Here is a 23,732-nt window from a genome sequence, read left to right as displayed (position 1 = left end):
TATATTATACATGCTATTGGGTAGATAGCAAGTATTTTTTCTTTCTATTTGATATGGTATGGTATGATTTTTGTTTTGACAGGATGCAATTTTTAAAATTTTTTTATAGTTAAATCTGTTATTACTTTATGGCTTTTGTGACAGGCTTAGAAATGCCTTCCTCACTGTAAGATTACCAAAATCATGGCCTCTGTTTTCTTCTGTTGTTTTATCTTTTTATTTTGTATTCATTATCTACATTAAAAGAGCATTTAGAATGAGTTGGCTTTCTGGGTGTCGCTTTGTCTTTGTTAGGCCTTGACTAACTAGAAGACATTTTATTTTTGTTTGCAGACCCTTGTTCTTTATGCCCTTGGTGTAGTACTTCAAGATCCCAGTACTTGGCCATCACCATACAAGTATGAAATATTGGTCACTGTCATTGTGATTATTGATTTTTATGTGTTTTCATGTGTTGCATTACTTTTCTAATTTTTGAGGAGAAAATTTAGTATGTGACAATGATACATTTATATCTTCCCTTTATATTGTCTGCTCACTCACTACTTTTTCTTTCATGAATCTGCTGTCTGCTACTCTTTGTCTCTCCTGTTACCACTTCTATCCTAAGATCTGTGTAATGACCCGATCTCTACAACTATCTTTTAATTTCAGTCAAATTTTGGAATTCTTTTTTTTGGTTAAGTGGTCTCAGTTATTAAGTGCTTTAGTCAAATTCAGGAAATAGGTTTTGTGTGTATACGTGTTGTATGTGAGAATGGTGAGGGAGGGAAAGGCTGAAGAACAGAGCTGCTTTTGTTTGCCTCTTAAATAGGCAGCTAATAAAATCCTAAGGAAATGGATTAGGATTTACTGTCCCAGAAGAAGGTTATATATGGAGTTGATTGAGAGTAAAACAGTTGTGTGAAAATCAGTGGCAGGGTTGGTGGCATGGTTGAAATACTAGGAAACCTTATTTTGGAGGATAAGGATGGGACATATTAAGTGTTTCTATCATTTTGGCTTTTAATATTATGATATTAAAGGAAATCTATTAATAAATGAAATAGCAATCCTTCAAAATATGCTATAAGTAAAAATTAAGTATATTTTTATATTCCAAGTGGCTTTTATAGGAAAAGTAAAGATATGCATTGGTAGATTAGAAAATCTAGGTTGCAAATTGAAAAACAGAGAAAGGAATATATGCTAAAATGTGGAAATCATTTTTAGGATTCAAATGTAATGAAATTTAGGAAATGTTAGTAATGCTGTTGTATGCTAAGGAAAAGCTTTCTGAAGTTTGACACCTCCTTACCCATCCCTTTTGGAAAATCCAGATTCATTCTTTTTAAAAATATATATATTTTTATTGATTTCAGAGAGGAAGGGAGAGGGAGAGAGAGCTAGAAACATCAATGATGAGAGAGAATCATTGATCAGTTGCCTCCTGCACTCCCCCCACTGGGGAGCTAGCCCAAGACCCAGGCATATGCCCTGACCAGGAGTTGAACCTTGATCTCCTGATTTATAGGTCAACCCTCAACCACTGAGCCATGCCTGCTGGGCCATTCGTGGATGTTTAGCCAATCATGCACCCCAGAAATGAATTCCACTTGATCATGGTGTGTGATCTTTTTAATGAATTGCTCAATTCGTTTGCTAATACTTTGTTGAGGATTTTAGCATCTATGTTCATTAGAGATACTGGTCTATAATTTTCTTTCTTTGTAGTGTCTTTATCTGTTTTTGGAATTAGGATAATGCTGACCTCATAAAATGAGCATGGGAGTCTTCCCTCCTCTTGAATTTTTTGGATAGCTGTTAGTTTTTAAATGTTTATGGACCCTAAAATTCACCCATGAAGCCATCCGGTCTAGGACTTGTTTGTTGGGAGTGTTTAGGTTACTGCTTCTATTTCTTTTGCTGTAATTGATCTGTTCAGGTTTTGTTTCTTCTTGATTCAGTCTTGAAATATTGTATGTTTCTAGAAATTTATCTATTTTTTTCAGATTGCCCAATATGTTGGCATATAATTGTTCATAATACTGTTTTATAATCCTTTGTATTTCTGTGGTGTCAGTTGTTACTTCTCTCCTTCATTCCTAATTTTATTTATTAGGGTCCTCTCTCTTTTTCCTTTTTGAGTCTGGTTAAGTGTTTATCAATTTTGCTGATCTTTTCCAAGAAACATTTGTTTTTAAGACAAAATTTTATGATCCATAATGGGTGATTTATTTGTTTTGTTTTAATATATCCATTTTCCCTGCAAGTTTTTACAGAGTGAAATTGTGTACAATAAAAAACCTTAGCCTTCTTATTTCCTTCAGTTATTAGTAAGTCTGGGTGTAACATAATTGATGAATATAAGTTTTTAAGTCTGATGTCTCCAATTTTAAGCAATAAATTTAATTGAAAAGGCAATGTAGAATACCTTCCACATTGATCAGATGGTCTCATGTAACAGATATGTTGAACACACTTAAATGTAAATATTTACTATGTGATTTTGTTTGATTTATCTTTATATCTCATATACTGATGTAAACTTGTGTCAAAATCTTATTCATTATTGGTTCCAGAGAAATGTATTTTGCATCTATTATTTTAGTAGGAACGGGGAACCTTTTTTCTGCCAAGGGCCATTTGGATATTTATAACATCATTCACAGACATGCAAAATGATCAACTTAAAAATCAGCCTGCTATATTTGGTCAAACATTTAATTAACTCACCTCGAATGTTTTGGCAGGGCCAGACCAAATGATCTCCCAGGTTTTATACAGCTGCAGGCCAGATGTTCTCCACCCCTGGCATAGAATAATAAAATAAGCAGAAAGAGACAAAAAATATATGTTGAATAATTTGGGAACATAATAATAGGTGAAATTTAAATATAACGTGACAGCAGTTTTTATTTTCAGTAGTTTTTAAAACATTATTATATCTGTGTTCTTACAGTGTAAATATGTAAAAGGCCAATGGCATTCTATTGTGATTAGCCCCCAAACGTCTTTTTTTTTTTTAATTAAATATACTGGGATGACTTTTTAAAAATTAAATACCAATCTTCTTTTTAGGTTTGATCCAGACCGGTTTAATGATGAATCAGTAATGAAAACTTTCTCCTTGCTTGGATTCTCAGGCACACAGGAATGCCCAGAGTTAAGGTGAGATGATCAAGTGAAAGGAAAGGTGTCAGGTATAATTAAAATGTAATTGTTAATAGTAACCAGTCAACTTTCTTCCTGACTAGGTTTGCGTATATGGTGACCACAGTCCTTCTGAGTGTATTGGTGAGGAGACTGCACCTGCTGCCTGTGGAGGGTCAAGTTATTGAAACTAAATACGAACTGGTAACATCCTTCAAGGAAGAAGCTTGGATCACTGTCTCAAAGAGATAGTAAAAATTTTTACGTTACACTTTGGTGAAGAAAATGCCCACTTAGAAAATTTATATGGAATTCTTTTACAAACTAAGTAACATTGTGGAAAATAATACAGTTTTTTTTAATGCATTTTGAAGTTTCCCTTCTAAGTGACAAACTAAAATTGAAAATTGTTTGTCCTTCTGTTTTGCTGAATTCTTTTTAAAAAATATATACTTTTATTTATTTTAAAGAGGAAAGGAGAGGGAGAGAGAGAGATAGAAACATCAATGATGAGAGAGAATCATTGATTGGCTGCCCTGCATGATTGGGGATCGAGCTGGCAACCTGGGTATGTGCCCTCACTGGGAATTGAACTGTGACCTTCTGGTTCATAGGTCAAAGCTCAATCACTGAGGCACCATGGCCGGGCTGGAATTCTTATTAGCACTAAATTACTCTATTAATTCTCAATTGTGGAAAAAACAGAATTTCTAAATTTATTTATTATGTCATATACTTAACATAATGAGTTTATTATTAAGAAATGAGAGAGCACTAACCAAAAACCAAACCAAATTAAGAAGAAAACAAAGATGGGTGAAAATAATTGCAAAATATATGACAGAAAAGGATAATAACCATATAGAGCTCATATAGATTGGTAAGAAAACATACAATGGATAAATGGATAAAAAAACATGAATAGCAACTTTTATAGGAAAAAATAGCTAATAAGCTTTTAGAAAAATGGTCAATCTCACTAAGCAAAGAAATAGTGGAGCTTTTTCAAAAACATTTTAAGTATCTTTTAACAACACTTTAGTACTGATAAGTTTTATATTTAATACTTTTTATTGATAGCATTGTATTTAATCCATTTTTTTTGTTTATGCTGTTCATAAACACTTTTTAAAAACACATCTTCCTTCAGTCAACTGAAGGAAATGTGCCAAGTACAGATAGTGAGAAAGGAAGAAAAATGAAAAATGTTGCAGGTGAGCTTATTTTTGACACTTCTGAATTTCATTTGTAAATTTAGTTTCAAGAATGTACCCTAGTTATTATTATTTTATGCTGTGTTTATGGTTAAATAGCTAACATTTTAGACCTAGTTATGAGTGATTAACGTAGAATTTAATTAGATGCAGGCTTTATTTCTGACAAAACATTTAACTTCTAGACTAATTTAAAGTTTAAAACTTTAAGTCAAATTTTAAAACTTTAAGTATTCATAGCTCCTAGCATCATGTTTATAAAAAAATAAATTGTTAAATTTATTCCCACCCCACCTATCATTTTCCATGGTTTTGTGTAGGTAGCACATCTTTCTTTGTTGTCCAAGTGCCTTAATTGGTTTGGAAACTGGCAGTAAAAGGTAAGAGTGGGCAATTGATATGTAAACCAAATGTCAGTAAAATTAGATAAGATAAATGTAATATTTTTTAATCTTCACTGGAGGATATTTTTCCATTGATTTTTTAGAGATCATGGTAGAGAGAGGGGAAAGACAGAGAGAAATATCGATGTGAGAGAAACACATTGATTGGTTTCCTCTTGCACGTGCCCTTGACCAGAATCAAACCCGGGACCCTTGGGTCCGCCTGCAGGCCAACACTATCTGCTGAGCTAAATCGGTAGCCGATAAGTGGAAATTGAAAGTAAGTGAGACCTGATCATCAGTGATCAAGGCAAAAACAAAGCAGCTGATCTAGAGTCAGGGAGTTGGCATATACCCTAAAAATGAGGACCTACAATTACTAATAATGATTGAAATCAAGGGAAATAGAGGCCAGAAGAATCAGCTAAGTACATGTTATTCATAGTTACATGACTAACTTAAAACATTAAAAAATCATCTTCAAGAGGATTAAAAAAATAAAAATTATGTTAATCATGTATAAAATAAGTTGTCCATTAACTGTTGTTCTTATTTTGCCCTTTATCAAATGACTGAAATCTTAGTAGCCACAGTGTCATTGATGGCTCATTAGCATAACTCTAGCAGGCCTCTTAAGTTTTGTAGTTTTTTGTTTTTTTAAAACTATTTGTTCACTGATTGTGATCTGCATTCTTTTTTTTTCCGCATTTTTTTTTATAGTTCAGAAATGTATTGTTCAAAACAGTAGCGCTGCCCACTCACTGGCCCCACCGCTGCCACTGGTCGCCTCCTTCTGCGGGGTGACCGGCAGGGCGATCTGGGGGCCCCCACTGGCTGGCCTGCGGCCTGTGGGCTGGGGGCAGCTCCTGCATTGAGCACCTGCCCCCTGGTGGTCAGTGTGTGTCATAGCAACCAGTCGTTCTGCTGGTCATTCTGTTTGGTCAATTTGCATATTAGACTTTTATTATATAGGACTAGAGGCCTGATGCACAAAATTCGTGCAAGAGTAGGCCTTCCTTCCCCCGGCTGTCGGCACTGGCTTCCCTTTGGCACCCGGAACCCGGGTTTCGCTCCGGCCGCAGGCAGGCACCTGGGACCCAGACTTCCCTTGCAGCCCTGGCTTTGTCCAGAAGGATGTCCGATCTACTAGTAATTAGCATATTACCCTTTTATTATTATAGATTATTTCTGTTTGTTGTAGAAAAATCTAGGAAATACAGAAACAAAAAAATAGCAAACTCACTCTGATAGTGCTACCACTTGAATTTAGCCAGTGTTAAGTTTATGAGATAGATCCTTCTATTCTTTTTTGTATCCACATATTTCTACAGACATATCTACTGTTCTCTTCATTTAGTATATTGTGAACAATAGCATTTCCAACAATTGGAATATTAGTATTCTTTTCACACAGAATGTAAGCACAGATTTTTGGCATGCTTACTTTTCTCGCTTTCCCTTCTCAGATATTCTTTTTTTTCTTTTCAATTTTAAAAATATTCTCCATCCATTCTAACACAACAGTTATATATTTGTACATCTAAGTTGCGAAAGTCATAGAACCATATAAAATGAACAGTTGTTGGCCCTAGCTGGTTTTGCTCAGTGGTTAGATTGTCGACCCGCAGACCAAAGGGTCACAGATTTCATTCCTGATCAAGGGCATGTACCTCGGTCGCAGGATCCTCAGCCCTGGTAGGGGTGCAGGTGGGAGGCAACCAGTCGATATCTCTCTCTTGCAATGATGTTCCTCTCTCTCTATAAATGTTCCTCCCTTCCACTCTCTCTATAAATCAATGGAAAAAATATTCTCAGGTGAGGATTTTAAAAAAAATGAACAGTTATTTAAAAAAATGAAATTACTCTGTTGTCCTAAGGAAAAGCTTTTAAGAGGAAATCTTAAGCATCTTTGTTATTGTTTTCGGACTCGGGCAAACAGATTAAGATTCTTCTCCGAAGACATCTTTATTTTTTCCCCCCAGATCCATAAAAAGCACTGTTAACCTATAACATTTTTTAACATGAGATTATGTTGACAGATTGAAAACTGCTTAAAAACACAATTCTATCATGTACGAAACTGAGGACATGACCAGTAGCTGTGAGAAGATAGCTGTGAGAAATAGACGTTATTTTCAAGGGCAGGTTTTTATAATGTCAACAAATTGATACCAGTGGCCTCCTTTTTCTTTCTTCTTAGCTAGCCCTCTGCCTGTTTCCTAAGTTACTAATCAGTGAATGATTAAGGTAGAAGGGGAGGAGTTGGGAGGGAGGATATGACAACAAAGCAGGTACTGTTACTACAGAAGTCAGAGGAAGTCTACACAGCCAAAAGCCTTCATACAATGTTGCTTTGAAAGGTTGGGAGTGACCTGCAGTGATAAAAAGGGGTGAGACTGAAACTTGGAGTAATAGTTAAGCTGAAAGTAGAACAGGGGACTGGAAGGCATTTGTTACAAACCAAATACGTTATATACCTATCTCATTTAGTCCTTAGGGCATAACAGTCAGTTCAGTTACAAACTAAAATAGTTTTTCATTCCTGCTAGAAGAAATACTATAAAGGAAGACAGGGAAAAACTAGCTAAAAAATGAAGTAAGAGATCTAAACTTCATCTTATCTTAATATCTTCAGTGTATTTGTTATTATTTAAAAGGGAATCAAGGAGTAGTTTTAAATATTGTGCTATTCGTAATAACTAAAGAAAATGATTAAGCCCTGGCAGGGTAGCTCAGTTGGTTAGAGCATCGTCTCAAAGCCAGTGTTGTGGGTTGAATACCAGTCAGGGCACATACAAGAAGCAACCAATGATTGCATAAATAAGTGGAACAACAAATCTCTCTCTCTCTCTCTCTCTCTCTCTTTCTCTCTCTCTCTCTCTTCCCCTCCCTCCTTCCCTCCTTCCCTCCCTCCCTTTCTCCTTCTCTCTCCCCCCCTTCTTTTGCTCTAGAATCAATAATTTTTAAAAAAATTTAGGAGAAAATGATTAAAAGAGTACTGTAACAGCAGTATTAAAATAAATCATTTTTAAAAAGCTAATGCTGCCCTAGCTGGTTTGGCTTGGTGGATAGAGCATCACCCTGTGGACTGAAGGGTCCCTGGTTCAATTCCAGTCAATGGCATATGCCTGGGTTGTGGGCTCAATCCCCAGTAGGGGGCATGCAAGAGGCAGCCAATCAATGATTCTCTCTCATTGTTGTTTCTATCTCTCTCTCCCTCTCTGTTCCTCTCTGAAATCAATGAAAAAATATATTTTTTAAAAAAACTAATGCTGCAAACTCAACCAACCATACAACTGTTTAAATTTTTTCCTGTTTACACATACAGATTTTTACCTATTGCAATGATAACAATATGGTTTACTTTTCACTTAATGAATTTTAAACATTTTCCTTTGTTACTTTTTTGCAAGGGCTTCAGGGAATAGATAGATTTTTTTTTGGGGGGGGTGAATAGACTTTTAAAATAGAAATCAAGTTAGTGTTTGATTTATAGAATTTTATGACTGAATGAATGGATAATTGTAAAATTTGAGTTGGGAACCATTTTGTAAAACATTCAGGCAATAAACAAAAGGCAGGAAATGACATTCCTTCTCCCAGTAGCATTCCCCAGTTAATTGGTTTACAGTTTTGTGGCCATTTTTCTAGAGATTGGGAATGGATCTTGTTAGAACCTCTGATAAAATGCCATGAGCAAATAAGTCACAAATATATCCTGTTGAGTAATTTTAAAAGACACATTTATTTACATCTAAAATACTTCAAATTCTTGTTTTAATTTTTAACAAATGATAGTAGTGAGTGAAACTGTGCTATCTCACCACTGTAACTACTTCATAGATAAAGCTGTAAAGTGCCTGTCTACAAAAAAACAATAAATATTTTTCAATAAATGAATGAAATATTCACTGAGGTTTTCTGTGCATGTAGAATAAAGTAATTTTTTAAAAAAATTATTTTATTGACTTGAGAGAGAAACATCAATTTGTTGTTCCACTTATTTACCAGGTATACTGGTTAATAATGCGGATTTTGTAATAAAAGAAAACAGGATAACTTCAAGAGAAACATCAAAAGTGCTTTATTCAAAGTACCAGGTGTACCGGTTAATGATGTGGATTTTGTAATAAAAGAGAACACAATTTCAAGAGAAACATCAAAAGTGCTTTATTCAAAGTAATGTCCATCGCCAGCTACACATTTCCCCCATCTTTGAGGTAATTTGTGGATACCGTCCCAATAGAACTTTTCTTGTTTTGAGGCAGACTATTCAGAGACCCAATTTTCCACTTCTTTGTATGTTTTGAAGTGCTGCTCAGAAAGTGCGTGCGCCATTGATCGGAACAAGTGGTGATCTGAAGGAGCAAGGTCTGGTGAATACGGCGGGTGGGTTAATACTTACCAGGCAAGATTTTTTAACGTGTTTTTAACTGGTTTGAAGTGTGTGATGGTGCATTATCATGAAGCAAAATTACTTTGCCATGTCTTCTGGCCCATTTTGGTTTTACGATCAAAGCGTGGTTCAAATTGATTATTTGTTGTCAGTAGTGATCAGTATTAAGGGTTTCACCTGGTTTTAGAAGCTCATAATACACCACACCTTCCTGATCCCACCAAACGCAGAGCATTGTCTTCTTTCCTAAGCGATTTGACCTTGCAGTTGATGTTGATGGTTGACCTGGATCAACCCATGATTTTGTGCATTTGGGATTCTCAAAATAAATCCACTTTTCATTGCCAGTCACAATTCGATGCAAAAAATACTTTCTTTCGTGCCGTTGAAGCAACATTTTACTGATGACCTTTTGGTTTTCCATTTGTCTTTCATTGAGTTGATATGGCACCCATTTTCCTTCCTTTAAAATCTTTCCCCTTGCTTGTAAATGATTGGAAATTGTTTGCTGAGCAACATTTAATCTTTCTGCAAGTTGTTTTTGAGTTTGACACGCATCTTCATCCAATAATGCTTGTAATTGTTGGTCTTCAAACTTTCTGGGTTGACTTGGACGTTCTTTGTCTTTCACATATAAATCATCCCTCTTAAAGCGTTTAAACCAGCGTTCACAAGTATCTTGAGATGGAGCATGTTCACCATAAGCTTCCCAAAGTATACGGTAACTTTCAGCAGCACTTTTCTTCAAAGTAAAGTAATGAATTAAAACTTCCCGCAAATGCTCTTTTTATGGCATGAAATTCGACATTTTTAAACGTAAAAATATATATGATGTTAACACCTTCAACAAATTTGACATATGAAGTTTTGAAACTTGCTGTCAATACAACAAAATAGTGTACATATCAAATCACACATATATCAACATATGTGTAACTCCATCTATTGAAAAAAATCCACATTATTAACCGGTACACCTGGTATGTATTCCTTGGTTGATTTGTGTATGTGCCCTGACCATGGATTGAACCCACAACCTTGGCATATCGGGACAACACTCTAACCAATTGAGCTACCTGGCCAGGGGAAATTATTGAAGTTACTAAATAGTTGAAAGTTTTCCAGATAGCCAAACTACCTCTACTGCTAATAGTACTTTGTAATATGCTAAGTATCTCATTACTGGATGCATTTAAGATGTTGTGTGGACACCATTCAGTGATGCCTGTATTAGGTCTGACTATATATAAAAGGCTAATATGCTAAGTGTCCGACCGTCCGACCAGTCGCTATGATGTGCACTGACCACCAGGGGCAGACACTCAACACAGGAGCTGCCGTGACGCACACTGGCCATTTACAGAGAAATGGCACCGCAGACTTGGCGCCGACAAAGCAACACTCGGCTTCCCCCAGGTGGTACACAGGCCCTGCCACCACTCTGGAGCGACACTCCACCAAATCGCAGCCAACACTGCTGAGACCCCATGGCACAAAATGCGGCCCACAGCCCAGCCCAGCCCTGCCTGGAAACAGTGGCTGTGGGTGTCGGGTAAGACGTCATTAGCAACACCCAGCTTCCTCTCCCTAGCACTAGCCTCCTTGCAGTTTCTTCAGCCCAGGAATACCACTTGCTTTATAGCCAGGTGCAAACATTTACAGTTTAACCAAATGTCTGTGAAGCATTTTCCTGTGCCTCATCTCATTTGATCCTCACAGAAGTCCTGGAATAGGTAGATAGGAGACTCAGTGGAATCCTGTTTTCATCAGCCAGAAAACGGAGATTTAGAAAGTTTAGAAACTTGACCCGACTGAAAAGAAGTAAGAAATGGTGGAATTTGAAAATGACTTCAGGTTTTCTCACTGCGCAGAATATGGTCAAACACTGTTAGAGTTAAATATTTCACCCTTTGTTGTTCTTCCTGTGTGATGTACAATAAAAATCTGCTTCGTGTTGATATTCACTGGTATGTTGCTGTCAATTACCTGAAAGAGAAGTTGGGGTGCTTCACTGGGATGGAAAAGTTAGCTAAATCAGAAAGCAGTTCTAATTAAGCAAGTTTATCTATATGTATAAAGCTCTCGCTGGCGCCAATTATACACGTGTGTTTCCATCTGTCATTGTCAATCGTGAATTTGGTTGACACTTATAGAGAAAGGGCGAATAGCGATATTAAAATATTTCTTCTAATTAATTTCCTTTCAATGTGCATGAATTAGTGCACCGGTCCTCTAGTAGGTTTATAATGGGTGGTAGTTATTAAAAATATCAACCAAAACAGTAAGTACTTCTTTGTTACTTCTATATCATCAGATCATCATTAAACCAGGAAATGTTTAAGGATAAGAGTTTTATTTTATTTTTTTCAGTTTATCTATATTGTTGAGAGTATTACAGATGTCCCCCATTACCTGCCTTCCCCTGGCTCCGAGAGAGCATTATTTCCCAAAGTGTGTCTCATGGAACACTATCCTGTGAGACACTGAGAAAAAGATTCCTGGATCATATTCATTCTTACTAAGTTCTTTCTCAGATGTGTGTGTGTGTGTGTGTGTGTGTGTTACATCTTAATATATTGGTAGTACTAAGAAGTTCTTGTGTAAAGAAACGTATTTTAGTGCTTGGTTTAACACTTAATGTTCCAAGTGTATTTGATGAAGATACCCCCTTTTTCAGGCATACCTATTACTCTATAAAACCAATGTTTCATAGATGTAGTATTTTATAGCAGTGATTTTCAACCAGTGTGCTGCACAAATTTTTAAAATGTTCAATACCTGACTATTTATTTAGGAGCACTGACCTGTTTTCCTTAGATTGTCAAATAAAATGACAACAGCCAACACAACAATAGCCATCCAGTGTGACTGAATCAAAATTATACCTTACTTTTTGTCATATTGGCAAAAGTATAATTTTTGGTGTGATGTAGAATTTTAGTAATTCATGTGTGCCATGAGAAGAAAAAGATTGAAAAATCACTGTTCTAGGGAACAGAACTCATTTTGTCAGTGATCTAGAGACAAATAAGAATCTCAAGGAGCATCTGTCCTAGCTAGTTCCTCCAACTATACATGGTCCAGAGATTCTCTAGACTAGGGAGTGACCATAGTCTTAGAACCAACCACCTGAATTCCGTGTTCTCTCCCTCCCTCCCCTCCACCTGTTTTCTCTGCCAGAGCACAGCATCCTGTAGCACTGACTCTCTCCTCTACCCCTGTCCTGACTTCCAAAGAAATGGGACCTATTTAGTCCAGCAGCAGGGTTTTTTGTTTTTGTTTTCTTATTGAGCACCTAATGCGAGTCAGCTCTTATGCTAGGCACTGGGGATATAGCAGTGAACAAAACAGACGTGATATTATTATGGTGTTCTCTCTCCTCTGTGCCTCACGAGGAGGGAGAACCCAAAATTCTTATGTCCCAAAGCTTCATAGCACTCAGAGCTCTCGAGGTCCAGGGTTTGGGGTTTGGAAGCACCTCGAGGACCCTTTAGGTTAGTGCTCAAAAAGGAAGTAACTTGTAGTTAACTATATGACAAAGAACACAAAGACTTCTGTTATGGGCTGTAGTGGGGGAAGAAGCAGAAGTAACGGTTGGGAATCAAACCATTATTTTTAGTGTATGAGCAAGATAATTAAACTAGATATCTTATCCAGGAAAACTTATCATCGATGCTAAATAGGAATATTGGAGAACTTTCAGTCGGAGAACAAATAAAGCCAAGAATTGGTTTGACTAGGTTAAAGAGCAATACTTATTACAATCATTTGCATGAGTTGTTTATTTTTATTAATCCTCTCCTGAGGATAATTTTCCATTGATGTTTAGAGAGAGTGGAAGACAGAGAGAAATATCGATGTGAGAGAAACACGTTGATTGGTTGCCTCCTGCACGCCCCTGACTAGGGCCCTGGCCGGGGAGGATCCTACAACCCAGGCATGTGCCCTTGACCAGAATTGAACCCGGGACCCTTTGGTCCAAAGGCTGACACTCTATCCACTGAGTCAAACCGGCTAGGGCTGAATTGTTTAAGTATATAGTGGCACTTGGTGTGTTCAACACTCACGATTTGTTGCTTGCATTGGCAAGGTCATCAGTTAATAGATAACTGATTTTTTGAAAGGATCTTGTAAAGATTATATGGCATAGCCTGCTCACAATCTAAAAATTTAGAGGGAGAAGCTTAGGACTTCGGGAAGTAGTAACATTATTAGGCTTTCGCTTTGGATTTTTCTCATATCCTTTTGAAAATATGTGCTTCAGTCTATGCTGCTACTATATTTATAGAATTTTGTTAAGTGTTCAAGAAGGTGTCGATTCAGAAGGAATTGGGGAATTTAAAAAAATGTATGTTCTTGATACAGAACCTTTGAGGAAGATGCAAATGTGTTTTGAATGTTTAATTTACTTAGATTTAAAAATACATATCTTCAAGCAAAGTTGCCATGACAACCTTTCTTAATGTGTGTATATATTTTATGTCTGTCTCAGGTTTTCATCTTTCCCAATACATGGTTTAATCACAAGAATTGGGCACTGTGGTATATTTCTATCTGCATGGTGCCCTGTTGGAATTATATAATTTTGGAAAATGCAAATCAAGCAATAGGGCAATATAGCACAGTGATTCCAACAAGATAAATGTCAACTTATCTTTCCATGATCAGAGACTGATCTGGTTTCAAATCCAAGATGAAATTTTAGATAGAAGTAGAACCATGAGTTTGTTCTGAGTTTCTTTTCTTTTTTTTCTTATTCAGAGGACTTATAGGAGAGTCCTAGGAAATTTGGGAAATTCTGGATTAAATCTCTTAGCCCCAAAACTGATCCAGCCTCCCTGGGATCATCTAACACACTAAAAATCTCATCATAGACCCCTTTTCACTGAGGGAACTCTTACTTTCCTGAATTTTAATCTTAATTGCTGAAGATTTTTCTGCTGGAAGGTAAAATGGTATTTTCCCCTGAAATACCATCATAAAATCCTATGAAATATTTCAGTGATATGAGTCATTCACTTATTCATCTGGGTAGACATTTAGATAATAGAAGTAGCTAACAGAAGTCTGTGAGAAATATATTGTTAATTCCTGTGGAGGAGGAAGGAAGAAATCCTACTGATGTATTTTTAAGTGTAGTTAAATTCAGCGTTCCCTGTCATTTTAAAATATCAAAATTATTCTGTTTTGCTCCTTTCTTTCCAAGAGGCTACATAAAATTCCTTTGACAAAATAATGTATCTTTTTTTTTCTGTTAACCTCTTTTACATTTCGTTTTATGAACACAGCAAAGAATAGCCTTATTCTTATCAACCTTGTCCTCACTACACAAGTAAAACTTATTACCATGCATGCACTATGGTGTTTAGTTAGCAATCTTGTCCAAGTGTAACCTTTTTGCAGTATTACAGAAACTGACAAGAAACAGATGGTTATAAAAAAAAGTGGCAGCTGTGGAAATCATACATGCTGTAGGTAAGTTAGCGTTCAGCATACAAGTTCTAATGGTATTCATGTCCAATCAGAAAAACTGGTACATTCCAAACTCTTTGCAATTCATATTAAGTAAAAGGAAAGTTTGCTTGCTCTAATATGTTTTATTTGCTTGATTATTCTTAAGTGTCTCATTCCCTGAAGCAAGTTTATGTGCTATTTAAGTCACTGCTACCCCATTCCATCACTGCTGCTCTCTAATGAATCTCTGGAGAGTGACCCTAGGGCTTTCATTTTTAAACAAAACCAGATAAGCAACAACAAGCCACGGCTGACCTCGGACCAGCTGCACTGACTTAATGACCCAGCCCTGGTGCCTACGAAGCAATCGGTGGAGACCCAGAGCCTGGGAGGCCACACCTGGAAAGCTGCTGCATATTCTACTGAGGTCTTCCCCTGGGTCCTCCCCTAAACCCCTCCGAAGGGTTTGCATGCTCTCTCTCCTGGGAGCAGTCCTGCCTTTCCCTTCCCCCTTCCCCTCTCCCCAGACTTGTGGCCTTGACCTTGGTCACGTAGAAGCTCTAAGGGCCCTTCCTTGGCCTCTATAATTTATCTCCCAAGCCCGTTTCTTCTATGAATTTCTTCCTCTACGACTCTGTGACTTTATAAATGTTCTTTTATGGCTCTAAAATTTTTCCCTATTTGGATTCAAATACTGAGGCTGCTGACCCCAGGCCTGGTCTGACCCCACTAGACTAACCCCTGGTGCCCTTCTCAAGGCCCCCCGACAAGTCAAGGAAGGAAGGTGGAGAGACCCCGAGGAGGGACAGGATAAGCGTCGGAGAGGAAGCGAGTCCGGGCAAGCACCAAAGGCTGAGGTCCGGGGACGGCACACCGCTCCAGCGACGGAGCGCGAAAACGCCGGCGCGCAGGACATCTGGGATTGGGAAGCGGGATGTGGTGATGCATCCCAAAGAGGAGGGATGAGGTCAAAGATGAAGAGACAAATGTAGTCAGGCGGCACTTAAAGCCGCAGGCAAGTTTTGTGGGCGGACACCCCTCAGGCCAATGGCCGCGGCTGCCGGCGCCGGGCGGAGGGTCAGCGCGGCGTCGCGGAGGCCGCCGGCGGGCAGGCTGCGGGCCCGGGACCGCGTCCACGCCGGACCCACCAAGGCCGCCGGCGCCGCTCCCGATCCACGCCACCCGCGGCGGCCCAAGGGTTAACCGCGCTCGCCTCCCGCCAGCATCCCGGCCCCCACTCGGCCGTCGCTAGGAGACGCCGGAAGTGGGGGAGGGGCGAGGTGGGAAATCCTCGCCCGGCGGAGGGAGGAGCGCGCGTGCGCGCGCCCGGCCGGCAGTCGCCCGGGTGACCGTCCGCGGAGTCCGTGGGCTCGCGGCTCGCGCCCCGCCCCCGCCCCTGCCGCCCCCTCCCCTGCGGCTCCCGCCGGGTGTCCTCGCTCCTCCCGAGCTGCCGCCCCGGCCGCCGCTCCCCCGCTCCCAGGCTTGGGCTCCCCGGGCGCTGCGGCCGCCGCTGCCTCCGCGGTCTGCACGGCGAGGAGGAGGAGGATGTGAAGATGGCGGAGCTGCAGATGCTGCTGGAAGAGGAAATCCCGGGGGGCCGCCGGGCCCTCTTCGACAGCTACACGAACCTGGAGCGGGTGGCCGACTACTGCGAGAACAACTACATCCAGGTGAGCGGCGCCGCGGCCCGGGCACGCGGGCGGGCGGGCCTCGCGGGGGCGGGCGGCGCTGGGGCCCGGGCTGGGGGCCCCGGGGCCGGGGGCGCAGGGCGCTCGGGGCCGAGGCCGGGCGGGGACGCGGCCCAGCCGAGCCCGCGGTGGGGTGGGGGAGGGTGGCCGCTGGGGCTGGGGGACGGGTGGGAATCCTCCGGTCGGGAGGGAAGTGTCGCTTTAACACGCGTTTAAAAGCCACGAATTAGGGGTGTGTGGTGTCCCCGCCTCTGCGCTTCTCTGCCCTCGGCCGCCCCCGCCCTCGGTGCCGGTCAGCGTTCTGGGTGGCGGAGGCAGGAGGCGGGCTGTGGCCGTTTCTGTGTGACAGAACCATGCTCCCCGAGGTGGCAGGGGTGTCGGGGGGTTGATGGGTCACCCCCAAGTTCTGGAGGATTTTTTAAAAGGAGCGATGCTGCTGCCAAGTGAAGTGCCTCCGTTTCCTATTGATGTGAATGCCTCAGGAGACTGTGTGTGTGTGTGTATGTATGTATGTGTATGTATATATGTATGTGTGTGTGTGTGTGTGTTTTTTTTGGGGGTGCTTGTGTTGTAGCTTCTCATCGCGCGTGCAGGGAAGAGCAGTTGTCTCTTGTGGGAAGTTGCTGCTGCTTCCCTCCCTGCGGAGAACGCGAGGCTGCGGGGTAGCCTCCCCTGCCCCCATCCCGTCAGGATGGGGAATTGATTTTCCTGTGGGAAAAGCATGGTGACCGTTTCTCGGGGCGCATTAGGAAACGATCTTCGTGGTGTAATGTCCCCCGTGACGGTGGGTTCGGCATAGGGACCCATCGTGGCAGCGCTGTGTGCATGGGCATGGAGGCGAGGGCTGTTGAGTGAGATGAGATTCAGCTGCGCCTGGGTGAAGGCAAAGATTCTGTGGATTAAAAAAAAAAATCCTTTAAAAAGTATTTGAAAGAATAGGTTAAAACGCACAGTTTGAAAATTCAGCATCTTTTGTTTTCTTGATGGCTGCTTCTGAATCACAGGCTCTACCTCCATTTCCCCCCCCCCCCCCCCTTCCCACTTAAACTCACGTGGGATCAAGGTGGAAATGGAAGGAGTATGTTAAATTGTTCCTACACTAGGGCCTTTTCTCCCCTGCCCGCATCTCCATTCCTCCAGGCGTCCTTTTCAACATCAGATACTGGGAAGCATTCTCAAGGCTTAGTTTAAATTTGTAAAAAAGGTGTTAAGATGTATAGGTTCATAAATTTTGTAAGGACCACGTGGTTCATCAAGGACGGTCTTGTGAGATTTTACCTGCTGTGCACTGAACTCTGTATTATCTTGTAGGGAATATGTTTATTACAGAATGATCCAGGCACAATCCAAGCTCTTTTCTCCAAAGAGGCAGTTGAAAGTATGGCTAGTGCTCTGACCCAAGAACCTTTCCTGGGTCAGAGATTCATACAAAAAATACAGTTGTCCACGTTTGTAGGGTGCTTTTCTGATACTGAGTGGGGTAGGAGAGATTCAAAGGTTCAGCTGCTCAGTTTTCCACTAAATGTAGTCAGAAGTGTTCTATGGCCTGGCCCTGTGTCAGGGGTTGATAGGCATCTAGTGTCTACAGAATTTCATAGTGCAATTAGTAGGAGAAGCTGCTCTGTGAGCTAATGAATACTGTATGCGGTGTCAGCTGATCCTCTCCAATGGACTTCAGGTGGGAAGAAGGATTGGAAGAGGCTGTGCTATCTCAGGGAATTCACATTCCCCAGGAGAGGCTACTGGAAAGAGGTAAAAGTCGGAGAGAAATTGAGGGTGGGCAACTGTTTGTGTTGCGCTTAATTATCAGTGAGTAAAGAGAAGAAACAGATTTGTCTCTCTTTGGAAGATAATTTTTATTGTAATTTCAAGGTATAGTTCCTCTTAGGTTACAGCTGTTACATAAAGGTGAAAGTACCTGGATTAGTAAAGCTGAGAGGTTAAAGAGATCAGTGATGGTTGTCTTTTTATACCTATACACTTTGTCTCAGCATTGGGACTCAAAAGTTAGTGGTGGCATTTTGAAATTCAAAGTATAAATATTGATTAATAGAAGTGGATTTGGATTTTAAAATATTTGTTCAATTTAGCATCTAAAAAAGATTTTACATTTTCACTTTAGATTATCATCTGTTGTAGGGTCCAGTGGGTGTATTACTGGTGTTCTCTCCAGATGACAGCTCTTACATGAACTGTTTGTAGGGAAGTTGATAAATAGGACATGATGATAGTGATTTGTGCTGACCTAGCTGCACATTTGGCCGGCTCTCCTTGCAATCCAAAGAATTGACCAGCAGGGGTTTTGATGCTGCCTCTGACCCTGCAATAGATGAAAGTTAATTGGTAGGATCAGTGACCAAGTGGTTAATTTAGCCTTATGATAGCATCATGCCCTAACCACCAGTTTAAGTTAAGTAACCCGACACTGATTTTATTTTGTGGAAATGTAATTTTTGCTTGTAAAGCAGAAAAAGGACAGATCTGTTGATCATATGTAACAAAAGGTAAGGTTTTTTGCTCAGTGTTCTTAACACATTGCGGGCGGATCACAGGCATTCTCGTGTTTTCATATTACACAGTGTTTTACATAAATGTCAAAGGCACACCTTAAAATTAAATACCCATTGCATTTTAAAGTTATTTATTACATGTTCTTACAAGCTAATATCTTTTTAAAGTATGATACTTTGTAAAATGTTTTTTGTACTCGTTCAGTAGAAACTTATCTGGCCACTGGGTAAAGCTAGCAATAAAACTACTGGTGCACAATGAGTTAAGTAGCTGGTTTTATGCAAAGGGGTATCCAAACTTTAAGAAAAATAAGAATGTTCTAAATGTGGATTATATTGTGTGAAATTGACAAAGGAGGGAAATGATTGTGCAGTCTTTCTGAAAACCATTGTACTCTTTAAATTGTTTCTGAGTTATAAAAATATCCGTCAGATACATTATCAGCATTAGAAGTGAACAGATATTGACTATGAACACACAACATCGACAGGTAAAGCAGAGCAGGATTGTAAGTAGTAGTTGTCCATGTTACTAATGTGGTTAACAGAAACTTAAAAATCATCTGTAGTAAAAAAAAATCATCTGTAGTAAAATTTTAGATTTTTGTTTTATTCAATCTCTAGAAAAAAATTTTTCTAAAATGTGATAGAAAGTTATGACTACAATTTGCTGATACCCAATTATAAAAAAGAACTTAGTAATCGTTAAAGATTTTTTTTTGAGATACATGTAAGACCAATGTTTCTTTTCTTCATTTATTAATGTAAACATCTATGCCTGATCTAGGAAGTGTCCAGAAATTTAAAAAACCACACATTTTTGATTAACTTGGAATCTACAGCTTTACAAATAGAAGAATTTTATTTTTTAATTTATTTATTGTTTCTTAGAGAGAGAAACATCAATTCAAACATCCATTCGTTGTTCCCTTGGCTGATTCTTATGCCCTGTCTGGGGATCAAATCTACAAAATGGGATGACACTCCAATTTTGCAAATTTGGATGACATTCTGACCAACTGAGCTACCCACTAGGGCGAAGAATTTTATATTTGCTTTAATATTTTGGTAGATGAAATAAATTTATAGTTGTTACTTTCCTTAAGTCTGAAAAACCATCTTGTTTGTATTTACATTTTTTCCTATTTTTAGATAAAAGAAAGTTACTGATTTTTGTGAGTGATAATTCACATACATAGTAAAATTCCATTGCTCATTATTTGGATATGGAGCAAAGTTATCCAATAACATGGATTTGTTCAGAACGGAAATTACCTTAATACTTTATCTGAATTATTTCTCTTTTGAATACCAGGAGAACTATCATTAATGGCTTCCTTTTTTTCTTTTTATCAACAAAGATATTCCAGAATTCATTAAAAATTGCATTGAGATGTTTATAAGGAGATAATAGAGTCATGGCTTATTCCCAGCTAGTTTCATAAAAATGTAATCACTGAAATTATATTAAGATTTAAAATTCTTATTTAATAGCCATAGAATACATGCACATTGTTGAAAGATTATTAGAAAATACAAAGAAACTTAAAGTTGCCTAATGATTTTGATTATATATCTGGTATTTATACTTTCAAACCTTTTTGATATATACAACATTCAGTACATATCTTTTTTATTAACTTTTTTTAGAGAGAGAGAGAGGAGGGAGAGCCAGACATTGATTTGTTGTTCCACTTATTTATGCTTTCATTGGTTGATTTTTGTATGTGCCCTGCCTGGGAATTGAACCCTCAACCTTGGTGCATCAGGATGATGCTCTAACCAACTGAGCTACTGGCCAGGGCTAAAAATCTAAATCAGATGATGTCTTCTGTTCATATTGCCTACAGGCTACAAGTGATCTAGATTCTACTTCTTTCCTCTCCCATACTCACTCTACTGCAGCCACTTTAACCTTTTTTTCTTAAACATACCAGGCATACTTCTGCCTCAGGACCGTGTTACTTTGCATTGACGATGCCTTCTGCCAGAAGTACTTGTGACTTTGCATTGACTATGCAGAAGTACTCATTCCCAGATAGTAGTTGTATGACTGGATCTTTTACCCCCTTCAGGCTTTTTCTCAAATGTCACCGTCTTGATGACCCCTTTTTGATCTATGTAAAATAATAACATACTCCTGCCCTTTGTTCACTCTCTTCTTTGCTTGTACTTTTATTTAACATGACATTTATTTCTGTTCCTATCTCCTTCCCCTGGTATATGAGCTCCATGAGGGCAGGGAGTTTTTGTCTCTTCATTGCTAGTACCTGGAACAGTGCCTGGGACAAAACAGGCATTCAGTAAATATTTGTTAAATGAATAAATTAAGTACATTTTAGTAAGCAGTAGAAAATATCTATTTGAAAACCATGAAGTAGTTTTCCAAATTTGAAGAGTTTGTGGATTTATGTACAGGTAAATGAAGTAGTTCACTGCTTTTCATTTGTTCAGTATATTTAATGTAGATGCTACTGACAATTGACAGTACTGTTTCACACATGGCAGATCAGTTACTTTCACTTAGTCAGGATGCTCATCAATTGCCTTAGCTGATCTACAGCTTCTTAGGAAGTGAGCAAGAGAGATTTCCTCTTTAAAAAAAATCAGGTAAGAGCTCTTCCGGGGATGGTGTGGTCAGGCATTCACAGTGGTCCAGCATTTGACATATCGCCCAAGGCTGTCCTACAGTACAACCTTTAACAAAAACTAGGCTGTCCTGAAACCCTGCTTAATAGAATTGTTTACCTTTATACCAGGAAGGTTGGGAGAGCACCAAAATCTGCATGTGGCCTGTGCCCAGGCTGAATTCGAGGAATTCCTGCTGTGAGACCTGAAGTTCTAATGCGGTTGTCTAAAATGAAAAAAACATGTCAGCAGGGCCTGTGGTGATCCACTGTGCTAAATGTGTCTCTGACAGGATCAAGCATGCTTTCCGCATTGAGGGGCAGAAAATTGTTGAAAGTATGGAAGGCACAAGCTCAGAGTCAGAAAGCTAAATTTATAAAAAATGAGGCTCTTTTGAGTAAAAACAAAAGCTTACCTTTGACTCTGCTAAACTAAAATTCTGTTCAAATAGGAATAGTGTTCGTTTTTCCCCCTGTGTCCCCTGTGTTTTGTTGAGTAAAACGATTGAATTTATGACACAGCATTTAAAAGTTTTTATTATATGTATTTTGCTTGCTCAAATATTTTTGAATGTTTGTCTATGCTAGGAAATAAGTGATAAGTAATTAACTCATGGATTTGACAGTCTAGTTGTGTTACCATTTGATTGCTATGAAGAGCATTTTTGTAAATTGTGAATTAGTGGAGTTTGAACTAAATGTAACATGGGACTGTTTTTTCTTTTGTCATTTTTGCTGACCATTATTTGGCTTTGTCTATTTACCCACTGACAACTTTGAATAGAAGTAAGTAGATGTATTGTTAGGAACTTCCAGAATCTACAAAGCAAGATTAAATAGGGGAAGCCAATAAGGATGCCAGCCTTTTGCAATATTTAGTACCACAAGACTTTAGTAGAAGATAGATTTTGAATAATAATTCTTTCTCTTCGCCCTTAAAAGATTTTATTCTAAATACTAGTGACCTGGTGCACAGATTCGTGCACATTGAAAGGAAATTAATTAGAAGGTGGCCGGCAGGGAGGGGCTGGGTGAGATGGCTGGACACACCGTGGAGCCAACCTCCCACCGGCTGCACCTGGGGTGGCGCCAGGGCTCGAAGGGTGTCCACGGAGTGAGCGAGGTCCCTCCGGCAGGTGGGGTCCCTCGGCCTGGCCTGCGGGGATTGGGCCGAAAACGGCTCTCCAACATGCCCTGAGGGGGTCCCGGAGTATGAGAGGGCACTCTTCAAAGTTGCTGTGGTACAGGGTGTGGAACGCAAATGCAAGTGTGCAGTAAACCAGATTTGGGGCCCACAGTGCCCCAGCAACAACATAAACCACGGCCGAAGGTGGAATCTCGCGGCCTTGTGAGGAATCGGGCTCCCTCCTCTCTGGTTTCTGGGTGCGTCACCCAAGAACTGCTGCCAAGTCACTGCAGCTCGGCAGCTCCTGAGCTGTCTGCCCCCTGGTGGTCAGTGCGCGTCATAGCTACTGGTTGACGGACACTTAGCATATTAGCCTTTTATATAGATCAGTGATGGGCAATCTTTTGAGCTTGGTGTGTCAGACTTCGCCAAAAAACTGAGCATAACTCGGGTAGTGTATCACTTTGAGGAAAAAACTAACTCCAAGACTCTAGTCGCAAATGTTTCATCCTCAGGAGCAGCAAATGTTTCATCCTCGGCATGCGGCCGCGTGTCATCAGAAATGACTACGCGTGTCAGTGCTGACACGCGTGTCATAGGTTCGCCATCACTGATATAGATAGACAGAAGTCCAGGCTAGGTTCACAGAAAGACTTTGAATTAGTTAGCTTGATAAATGGCACTGCTTTTGAGAGAAAGTTTAAATTTATTGACATTAAGTTTACATTGTTTCTAGGCTTTTATCATTTATACATTTGTTTATAATATATGTATAATGTTAGTATGTATAGTTATGAATTTTACTCATGTGTAAGTAAAATGCACACATAATATACCTTTAATGTCAGCAGTTTTGTTTTAAACATTATGTACATACTAGTGTCCTGGTGCACCAATTCATGCACATTGAAAGGAAATTAATTAGAAGAAATATTTTAATTTCGCTATTCGCCCTTTCTCTATAATAGAAGTGTCAACCAAATTCATGATCGACAATGACAGATTGAAACACACGTGTGCGATTGGTGGTTGGACATCCCTCTCGCAATTTGGGACCTCTGGCTCCTAACCGCTCACCTGCCTGCCTGGTCCCCCTAACTGACCTCCCCTGCCAGCCTGATCCCCCTAACTGACCTCCCCTGCCAGCCTGATCCCCCTAACTGCCCTCCCCTGCTGGCCTGGTCGCCCCTATTAACTTCTTT

The 23,732-nt window shown here is 39.7% G+C and overlaps 2 protein-coding genes across 4 annotated transcripts in view; both read left to right on the top strand.

The window, feature by feature from the left end:
- Positions 1 to 3,544, top strand: part of LOC103290603 (cytochrome P450 20A1) — a 33,820-nt gene extending 30,276 nt beyond the window's left edge. For all 3 annotated transcript variants that reach the window (XM_054723479.1, XM_054723481.1, XM_054723480.1), the window contains 3 exons: positions 334 to 398; positions 3,061 to 3,150; positions 3,237 to 3,544. In XM_054723479.1, coding sequence (XP_054579454.1) covers positions 334 to 398; positions 3,061 to 3,150; positions 3,237 to 3,384 — 303 coding nt within the window. In that variant the 3' untranslated portion in view covers positions 3,385 to 3,544. The remainder of the gene's footprint in view (positions 1 to 333; positions 399 to 3,060; positions 3,151 to 3,236) is intronic.
- Positions 3,545 to 15,975: 12,431 nt separating this feature from the next.
- ABI2 (abl interactor 2) overlaps positions 15,976 to 23,732 on the top strand; it is a 67,468-nt gene continuing 59,711 nt past the window's right edge. Inside the window, 1 exon segment of the mRNA XM_008146437.3 lies at positions 15,976 to 16,249. Coding sequence (XP_008144659.1) covers positions 16,133 to 16,249 — 117 coding nt within the window. The 5' untranslated portion in view covers positions 15,976 to 16,132.

The sequence above is a fragment of the Eptesicus fuscus genome, chromosome 11, assembly GCF_027574615.1.
Source record: "Eptesicus fuscus isolate TK198812 chromosome 11, DD_ASM_mEF_20220401, whole genome shotgun sequence".
Taxonomy (NCBI): domain Eukaryota; kingdom Metazoa; phylum Chordata; class Mammalia; order Chiroptera; family Vespertilionidae; genus Eptesicus; species Eptesicus fuscus.
The sequence above is the reverse complement of the archived record's forward strand: the minus strand, read 5'-3'. Positions and strand labels throughout refer to the sequence as shown.